This window comes from Agrilus planipennis, unplaced genomic scaffold (genome assembly GCF_000699045.2).
Source record: "Agrilus planipennis isolate EAB-ADULT unplaced genomic scaffold, Apla_2.0 scaffold43, whole genome shotgun sequence".
Taxonomy (NCBI): domain Eukaryota; kingdom Metazoa; phylum Arthropoda; class Insecta; order Coleoptera; family Buprestidae; genus Agrilus; species Agrilus planipennis.
The window spans coordinates 1,685,125-1,694,877 of NW_020438914.1; the positions used below are offsets into that span (position 1 = coordinate 1,685,125).

At 32.1% G+C, this 9,753-nt stretch overlaps 2 protein-coding genes and 1 long non-coding RNA gene across 7 annotated transcripts in view; 2 read left to right on the forward strand and 1 right to left on the reverse strand.

Annotated features, from left to right (window-relative positions):
* LOC112904169 overlaps positions 1-2,516 on the reverse strand; it is a 4,825-nt gene extending 2,309 nt beyond the window's left edge. The window contains exons 1-3 of one of the 4 annotated variants that reach the window (XM_025973575.1): positions 2,446-2,516; positions 2,322-2,383; positions 2,180-2,255 (exon numbers count right to left, since the gene is read on the reverse strand). In XM_025973575.1, the coding sequence (XP_025829360.1) occupies positions 2,180-2,255; positions 2,322-2,349 (104 nt within the window). In that variant the 5' untranslated portion in view covers positions 2,350-2,383; positions 2,446-2,516. Of the gene's footprint in view, positions 1-2,179 lie in introns of all 4 variants that reach the window. The other 3 variants (XM_025973571.1, XM_025973573.1, XM_025973566.1) reach the window with 3 other exon arrangements.
* Positions 2,517-2,766: 250 nt separating this feature from the next.
* Positions 2,767-3,472, forward strand: LOC112904170. 2 transcript variants are annotated; one of them, XR_003230932.1, is made up of 4 exons: positions 2,767-3,029; positions 3,102-3,239; positions 3,293-3,405; positions 3,463-3,472. It is a non-coding gene; the product is annotated as an uncharacterized LOC112904170 (long non-coding RNA). The 2 variants fall into 2 exon arrangements; XR_003230933.1 differs by having other exon boundaries at positions 2,769-2,963.
* An 813-nt stretch (positions 3,473-4,285) lies between these two features.
* On the forward strand, positions 4,286-6,136 carry LOC112904168 (zinc finger protein OZF-like). The gene has a single exon (XM_025973565.1). It carries the CDS (start codon positions 4,576-4,578, stop codon positions 5,755-5,757), a length of 1,182 nt encoding a protein of 393 aa, XP_025829350.1. The 5' UTR covers positions 4,286-4,575; the 3' UTR covers positions 5,758-6,136.
* Positions 6,137-9,753: the final 3,617 nt, after the last annotated feature.

The following is a 9,753-nucleotide window of genomic DNA, read 5'->3' on the forward strand; positions in this document are numbered from 1 at the left end:
AAGTTAGCGTACACTTATTACAACAGAAGTTTTTCAGGTTAGAATACAAAGAAAGCAAAGTGGCTGAATTCATTTCTGAAATAGAAGAAATCCAAAGTAACTTGAAACAAATGGGTGAAGAAATTAGTGACAAGATGGTAATAACTAAAGTTTTAATGTCGCTGCCAGAACATTTAAGGCATTTTATTTCCGCTTGGGAGTCAACACCAAATCATAACCAAACTCTAACTGAACTTATGTCTCGATTGATGATAGAAGAAGAAAGAACTAAAAACAAAGAGCAGGTGACAGCTTTAAGTATGAGAAGTAAAAGTAGTCATGAACAGAAATCAATGAAATGTTTTCAATGTGATAAAATGGGGCATATAAAAAGAAACTGTCCGCAATTAAAACCAAACGAAGGCAGGAAAACGTGTTACTATTGTAGGAAAGATGGTCATGTTATGAAAGATTGCTGGTTTAAGAAGAAAAAAGACACAGAGGGTAATAAAAATGACAAAAAGCCATCAACGAATTCAACACAAGCATTTGTTGGAGTATCAAGTGTAACAAAATGCACAAATTTCAATGCTTTGGTTGGGCAGTCTCAGTTTATCAAAAACGAATGGTGGTTAGACAGTGGAGCCACTGATCACATGTGTTCCAATTTAGAAAAGTTTTTTGAATTGACCGAGTTAGAATATAACAGGCAAGTGAAAGTGGGAAATGGGTCACTATTGACAGTGAAAGGCATAGGTAAAGTAAAGGTAGAAGAATGGAATGGAAAAGAATGGCTTAAAACAGATTTAAATAACGAATTGTTTGTCCCAGATCTAGATGTGAATCTTTTTTCGTTGAGTAAAGCATTAGATAAAGGATTTGAAATGCATTCCAATAAAGAAAGGTGTGAATTTTTAGACAAAAATGGAATGATAAGGGCAGTAGCAAACAGAGAAGGGAGACTATTTAAGATGAATTTTAAAAATATTGAAATATTACAGTGTAACATAGCAGAAACTTTATCAGTATGGCACAGAAAGTTTGCTCATGTAAATTTTAATCAAGTTAAGAAGATTTTGAGAAAACATAATGTAAATTATAAAGAAAAAAATTATTTTTGTGAGGATTGCTTTAGCAGGGAAACAACACAGACTACCGTTCCCATCAAGTAAATCAAGGGCAAAGAAAACAGGCGAATTAATACATAGTGATCTGTGTGGTCCCTTTGAAGTGCCATTCTTAGGAGAGGCAAAATATTTTCTTATGTTGAAAGATGATTTTTCTGGCTACAGATTTGTTTATTTTATAAAGAATAAATCGGAAACAAAAGAAAAGATAGAGAGTTTTATTCAATTGGTGAAAAATCAAACGGGAAACAAAGTATTAACTTTACGTACTGATAACGGGTTAGAGTTTATAAACAAGGAACTGACAGCCATGACAGAACAAAAAGGAATACGCCATGAAAGGTCATGTATTTTTACTCCTGAACAGAATGGAAGAGCAGAAAGGGAGATGAGGACATTAGTGGAGGCAGCTAGAACATTATTACATAGTAAACATTTGAATAAAATGCTATGGGCCGAAGCTGTTAATTCAGCTGTTTTCATTTTAAACAGAATTGGCAGCTGTCCTCAAAAAGATCAAACTCCATATAAACTTTGGTACGGAAAAGAGTGTAAAATACATTTTTTTAAAGAATTTGGGCTAAGGGTATCTGTACATATACCTAAAGAAAAAAGATTAAAACTTGATCCAAAAAATAAAATTGGATTGTTTGTCGGTTATAGTGAGACTGTGAAAGGATATAGGATTTATTTTCCTAATAAAAATAGCGTAGAAATACACAGAGATGTGATTTTTATACCTGAAGAATCAATACTGAAGAATGAGGATAACACAGAAGAAAAAGAACAAATAGTTTCGTTAGACTTAGAGAGAGAAGAGAATGAACAAGAACAGGATAATTTAGAGGTGGCAGCTGAGATGAGAAATCATGTAGATAATATAAGCAACTTATCGGATGAAGATGATAATGATATAGAAGAAAATCGACAGATAGAAAGAAGTAGAAGGGAAACAAGAAGACCGATTTGGACAAATGATTACATAATGAATACAGATATGAGTTTCTTTACAGCTATTGAAGATCCGATTTCGTACGAAGAGGCAGTTTCGTGTACAAACGCTCAGTTCACATGTGTTTGTGCGTCGTGATTCGGTAAAAAAACCTCTCCAACCACCGTTCGATGGCCCGTATCGTGTAGTGAACCGTTCTGAAAAATATTTCACTGTGCACATTAACGGTAGTGACACCAACATTTCTCTAGATCGTCTCAAACCTGCATTCCTGTTGAATGATAATCCCATTTCGCACGATCACTCTTATGCGAAAATTGAAGTGCTACAATCAAACAATAAATGTGTACGATTTAAGTAACTAAACAATGTTAACTTTATACTTACCCAATGTTATTTTTACGATTTGCATATAACTTATTGTTGGCATGAAATGCAATAATAGTTATTTTTATATTGTTTGGTAACACTGTACTATACTGTGAGCGTTAGTAAGTAAGTTCTAAGTTAGATTTCTATGTTTTTATGTTTTGTGTTTCCTGGTTTTTTGCTTGTAGTTAATGTTAATAAATTACTCAATTACTTTATAAACAACACTTATTTTTGTAATTTCACCTTTTCGCACGTTTATACTTATCTTTGTACTGTTTCATTGTTTGCTACATATTATTTGTTTCGTGGGTTTTCCCACTGGAGGGGGAGTACTGTAGTGCAGGGTATGAAATGTCGAGCGCGAGCGACACCTAAGTTTACCCCACGTAAGTTTTTAAATTTTTTAAATTACCAAAATCGACATTACCGACATACTAGGCGACATACATTTTACTGAAACGACAACAGATGATGCGACGGCGGTTGCGATTATCGGAGGAATTCCCCAGTAGTTGTGGCGTTATTGAGCAATAGTGAGTAGTTTCACAACTTGTAATATTTTAAAATTTTTGTGAAAAGTACTTTTACCTATCCTGAAAGTAAGTAATATATTAAGTACTTCAATCATGCTTTACAATAAGTAAAGAAAGGATGTTTTCTGCCCAACACAGAAAAACCGTGATGTACAGTCTACACTATTACGGGGTCAAATTAATTTGAAATAGATTATACAGCTCCTGCAGGAGTTAAAGGTCAAGAAGCCGCTTTCCATTTTCCTGAAGTAACAGCGGTTTCAACGAAAGTGGCAGGTATTGTAATTTGTTGTTGTGAAACTTAAGTTCTAAAAAAAAATGTTTTGTAGAACTTCTTCTGGTAGAGGAATAGAAGCAGACGGAATTGCCCCATTAAAAGATGAAAAAGTACTGCATCCAGTGAAAACATATGACGGGAAAAGAAGAATTGTTTCAACTGCAGGTAGTTATGCAGATAACAGTTTCAAATATCCAAAACATATATAATTATTTGTTATAGAAAGTACACTCACAATGGACAATACAGAAGCTAGTATTTCTGCAGTTTCTGAATCGTTAGCACCCCCTGTAGAAGCAGGAAGCAGTACTAAATTAGGTAAAGAACAATTTCTTTGTTCATACAAATATACCTGTATTAGTATCTATATTTTAATTAATTGATGTTTGCTATTTACTCGTATATTGTATTAATTATATTTATTACTGCATTTATACTTTGTTATTAAATTTGTTAATTTTATTTTTGGTTTTTTTTTTCAATTTCCATTTAAAACAAAAAAAAATAAAATTTGGTGTAATTTTGAAATGCGCGCCTTTGGTTACGCTTCATAGTGTGATGTATAGATGGCAGTGAAATTCGAAGTTTTCTTTGCCAATACCATTTATATATATATTCCAAGTGTCGTCTACTAATGTGGGGTAAACTTAGATGTCACTACTATCGTCCAAATCTCGAGAGTTTTACATCTATTTACCTAGTCTAGGCTGTAGTGTATCATGTTATGTCTATGGTCATAGAACATCTAACTTCTTTGACGTTGGTTGTCGCGGGCTTTCAAATCTTCACTAGTCTATGGTCTTAGTCACTCTGGAGTCTTAAAACGTGGCGCGTAAAATATAATCGATATAGTCTACAACTAGTTGATCCGCCATTTAACAGCTATATTCTCTCGCTTGTTAATTGTTAAATTAGAATAAAGTTTGTAGTGTTCGTGTAAGATCATTTATTATTATTTCCTACAATTATGGAAACCTATCCCTTGCACGCGCACAAGGTCGTACCCCAACTAACCACAACTGATTTAACTCTTAACTATTATTTATCTCTATCTGTGGTTCAAACGATTGCGCTACTCTGTTTATCTACTAGCTCTACAAAAATCAAGATTTCCACCTGACAGTATATATTTTTCTTTAATCTATGACGACAGTTATTAGTTTTGTCTATGGTTACTAGCGTAAGTTATTAGGTTATTGATTTGTTCTCAAATGTAAAACATGAAAATATAAGTAACAAACCTACGGAATTAACATTAGTAGAAATTAAATAATATTGCTTTCTAACGAAATTTTATTTGAATCTTATGGTCTTTATTAAATTTACTTTTCGCAAATGGCTTCTACAAGTCAAACGGAATTGTTAACTACTAACATAAAAAAAGAGGAAGATTCACTTACCACAAAATTTTTCGATTCATGTCAAAATGAAGACATGGCTTTTGCCGAAATGGATCCCGATTATGTGTTGGTAAAACAAGAAGAGGATGATTCAACCTCAAGTAATTTAGATGAAAATTTTGTATCTGGTATGAATATGCTGTATGCTTATTCAGATAACGCCATTATAGAGAAGCCTTTTGAATGTAATATTTGCCAACGTAATTTCAGAAGAAGGGCTGATCGAGATAAACATATTGTTGTACATTCTAAAACTAAAGCCATTCATATATGTAATGTTTGCGGGAAAATTCTAAGACGTATTTCTACACTAAAAGATCATATGAAGACTCATTCATCAGATCTTTTCGAGTGCCAAGAATGTAAAGAAAAATTTCATCAAAATGTACAGTTAAGAAGACATATGAAAATACACATTCAAAAGCCTGTTTCATATGAATGCTACATATGTAATCGAGTCTACAAACAAAAAGATAGTTTACGTCATCATATGAAACTACATAACAGTAATAAAATTTTTCAGTGTAACATTTGTAATAAAAGTTTTCAACGTAAATCGGATGTTAAAGTACATCAAAATATTCATACTGCTGATCGGCCCTTTATGTGTAATATCTGTGGAAAATGTTTTAAACATAAAAGAAATTTAAAAGAGCATATTAAGCTTCATAATAGTCAGCCAACACATAGATGTACATTTTGTACCAAAGCATTTGTGAGGAAAAGAGAATTAATTACACATTTGAAGGTACATGTAATGGAGAGACCAAGACCATATTCATGTGATATTTGTCAAAAATCTTTCATGCATAAACAAACATACATGGGTCATAAAAAGGTTCATACAGGAGAAAGACCATTTAAATGTAATGTATGTGACAAATCATTTATTCACAAAAAGAACTTAAAATATCATCGAAACCTTCATACTGGTGAGTGGAAACACAAATGTAGTATTTGTAAAATCAGTTTTACATCAAGGGCAGATTTAAATGCACATATTAAAACACATACAGGACCAGGTGAAACTTACAAGTGTAGATACTGTGAAAAAATTTTTATTTATGAGCGCAATTTACAGAATCATGTAACTATCCATACTAATGAAAACACTTAAAAGTAGAAATTTTACATTATTAAAGTTTTGTAAATTCCATAGGTGACTATAAGAATGAAATAATCATAAATCAAATATATTGCATCTTTAGTCCATAGTTATATAAATTGTATTGGGGTGGTATTTTGAAAAAAATATTTTCCAATTGGCTTCAAATTTTTACTGCACACTCCTTTGCATACTATGTAGATGATGATACGTATTAAGTCTTTTGACGATTCAAATCGGTAAGTTAAAAAAAAATATTTTCTAGTTTCTTTGGAAGCTTAATATAGGAACATTTTAAAACCCTTATATTGGCTTGAAATATGCTGTTCCTTATCATAGAATTAAATGTTTGATGGGAGGAAACTCTTTTATATGTATATAAATTAATAAAGAATTGAATTAACTGTCGATTAATTGAAACATTGTTTATAGATAAAAGTACAATTATATTCTTGAACGTAAGGGGGAAGCCTTTGTTATGTGTATATAAATTAATAATGTATTAAATTAACTACTTATTAATTGAAACACTTTACAGATAAGGATAGAACTATGTTTCAATGTGGGAGCAAATCCTTTTTTGTATGTATATAAATTAATAAAGAATTTAATTACCGATTGATTGGAATATTGTTTATAGATAAGATCAAGCTACACGTATAACGTGTAAAATTCAATTGTTACTACACACGTTTAAAGTGTACTCGTCTAACGTGCGTGTGATCGGGGTTTTGAACTCATCCCACGGAGCTAAACTTTTCGTGCTTAAATATAGGGAATAAGCTTCGGAGGGTATTAACTACATGTTTTTTCGGGAAAACATTTTCTCTTTTGGTTAAGCCAAATGAAATTGATTTGTCTTGATTTCATGGGACCTTTGCCACGAGAAGGCGTAACCGATTTATTAGTTATTGTAGATGGTTTTTTAAAATTCATTAAATGTATTAAGAAGGGCCACCACCACCATTATTTTAAACAAGCTCATTAATGATTTTAGTAAATATGGGAAGGCCGCAGTGGTTCTATCGCACAAAAGAACGCAGTTTTGTTCAAACAAATGGCGTGGAAGTTTGGAAGGTGAAGGTTGTCGCGTTACATTTACCTCTTATTACCACCCTCAAGGTAACCCAACCGAAAGATATAATGGATAAGTCGGTCGATTGTTGCGGGCATATTGTCATGATAAGCATACTAAATGGGCCTATTGGTTAGATAAAATAGAGATTTTGCTGAATAATACCATTTATCAGAGTACGAGGTTCACTCCCATTGAATTGCATTTTGATAAAGAACATGAAAACCCAATCTTGAAAGATATAAATTTTCCCGTAGACCTCCAGTACAATCGTATATCTCGTCGCGAAATAGCTTATGAAACTCTTATCTCCAAAGCTGAAATAGGAAAAGGCGTTATGACTCAAAAGTGAAACTAGTAGTTTTTAAACCTGGAGAATTGGTTCTAATACGAACGAATCATTTGATTACGGAATTCATAAATTGTTTTTAATGTTTGATGGACCGTATAAGGTGTCCAAAGTTAAGGGTCCTAATTCATACGCGACTGAATCATTGAATGGGCAGATAAAAAATGTGTACTTTGGGGCGAATATCAAGAAATTTGTAAGCCCAATTAATGATATTATTCTTGGTTTTTGAAGAGTTTTGAGTAGTGTAAGATAAGCAATTCTGACACAGAGGACTAGATAACTATTTGACGTAACGTCATCGTCGACATGAGGCGACGCTAAAAACCGCAAGACTCCGTAGCTCTTGCGCAGGCGCGAAATAATTTTGAATCATGTCTATAATTTTGCTCTTGCCTCCTTTTTATTCGAATTCAAACAAACGATCTCAAACGTTCTGATCTGAGGAGTAGAAATAAACTGGGCAGTAATCTACTAATAATTGATAACGTAGGCAGAAAAATGATACTCATATACAATGTAAATGCATTCTTTATTAATATGAATGGAAAATAAAATAAAAAATAAAAAATTATTTCAACAAATTTATAATGCAAAATAAATACATAACAAACATGTTTAATTAATTATTAAATTTATTGTAATTATGGACAGGTTTCTATGAAACAAAGCTAAAACATCACAAAAAACGAAGAAACAATTCTCACTTTAAACTTTTTCGAAGGTTTTTATTAAAATACAAAGTACAACTGTTTCGATTAGATTAAGTCTTTCTGAAGAGTACATACAAAATGGTTTTGTACATTTGAATCCTAATGTACTCCTTTCTGCTTTCGTTAACTTTATCATCTAGAAAAATAAAAAAACTTTTAATCAAGGTTTCTCATTTAATGTTTAGAAAAACTCATGTTTGGGATTAGATTACATACGTACTTTATTTTTTCTTAGATAGGAAATACTCCTGTTTAGCCATTTTACGTTTTCTTAAATTTCTACTTTGTTTTTGAACTTTTTCTGTATGCTTTCCAAATTCCTTGAGTGCTACTTGAAAGGCTTCATCATCCAGTTGATTCATTGCAATGCGATACGTTTGCATTGCTATCTTCAATTGCGTTTCACGGTCTTGATGTACTTCTTTGTTATTTATATTTTTCTGATTTTGAAAATGATTAATATAATATAACAGATATAACGTAAAAACGTCTGCCTAATAATATAAAGAAATACATTAAATTGTTCGACACTATTTACACCAGCACCACTTATAAACTAAACACAAAAATAAGTAATTGTTTTAAGAAAGCAGAATAAATGCGCTTTTTTAACAATGATTATGAGTCTTTGTTTAATGCGTAGATTAAACACTGTTGCATGTGCACAATTCTGCAGATGAAGGAAATCCAAAAATGAATGAAATAAATCAGCATACACGATTAAACATGAATTGAATTGACGGTTAAAAATGTAGTTAGAGGTTAGAACGATTTAAAAATATGAAGAAGGGCAGCAAAACGATTCTCATAGACATTCTTCACAGGAGTCAATTTCGCGCCTGCGCAAAAGGTATGGAGTCTTGCGGTTTTTAGCGTGCGTCGCCTTTAAACATATAGTAAGGGTATTAAATGTCGAGCGCGAGCGACATCTAAGTTTACCCCACGTAAGTTTTTAAATTTTTTAAATTACCAAAATCGACATACTAGGCGACATACATTTTACTGAAACGACAACAGATGACGCGACGGCGGTTACGATTATTGGAAGAATTCCCCAGTAGTTGTGGCGTTATTGAGCAATAGTGAGTAGTTTCATAACTTGTAATATTTTAAAATTTTTGTGAGAAGTACTTTTACCTATCCTGAAAGTAAGTAATATATTAAGTACTTCAATCATGCTTTACAATAAGTAAAGAAAGGATGTTTTCTGTCCAACACAGAAAAACCGTGATGTACAGTCTACACAATTACGGGGTCAAATTAATTTGAAATGTTCTACCTAGATTATACAGTTCCTGCTGGAGTTAAAGGTCAAGATGCTGCTTTCCATTTTCCTGAAGTAACAGCGGTTCCAACGAAAGTGGCAGGTATTGTAATTTGTTGTTGTGAAACTTAAGTTCTAAAAAAAAATGTTTTGTAGAACTTCTTCTGGTAGAGGAATAGAAGCAGACGGAATTGTCCCATTAAAATATGAAAAAGTACTGCATCCAGTGAAAACATATGACGGGAAAAGAAGAATTGTTTTAACTGCAGGTAGTTATGCGGATAACAGTTTCAAATATCCAAAACATATATAATTATTTGTTATAGAAAGTACACTCACAATGGACAATACAGAAGCTAGTATTTCTGCAGTTTCTGAATCGTTAGCACCCCCTGTAGAAGCAGGAAGCAGTACTAAATTAGGTAAAGAACAATTTCTTTGTTCATACAAATATACCTGTATTAGTATCTATATTTTAATTAATTGATGTTTGCTATTTACTCGTATATTGTGCTAATTATATTTATTACTGCATTTATACTTTGTTATTAAATTTGTTAATTTTATTTTTGTTTTTTTTTTCAATTTCCATTTAAAACAAAAAAAA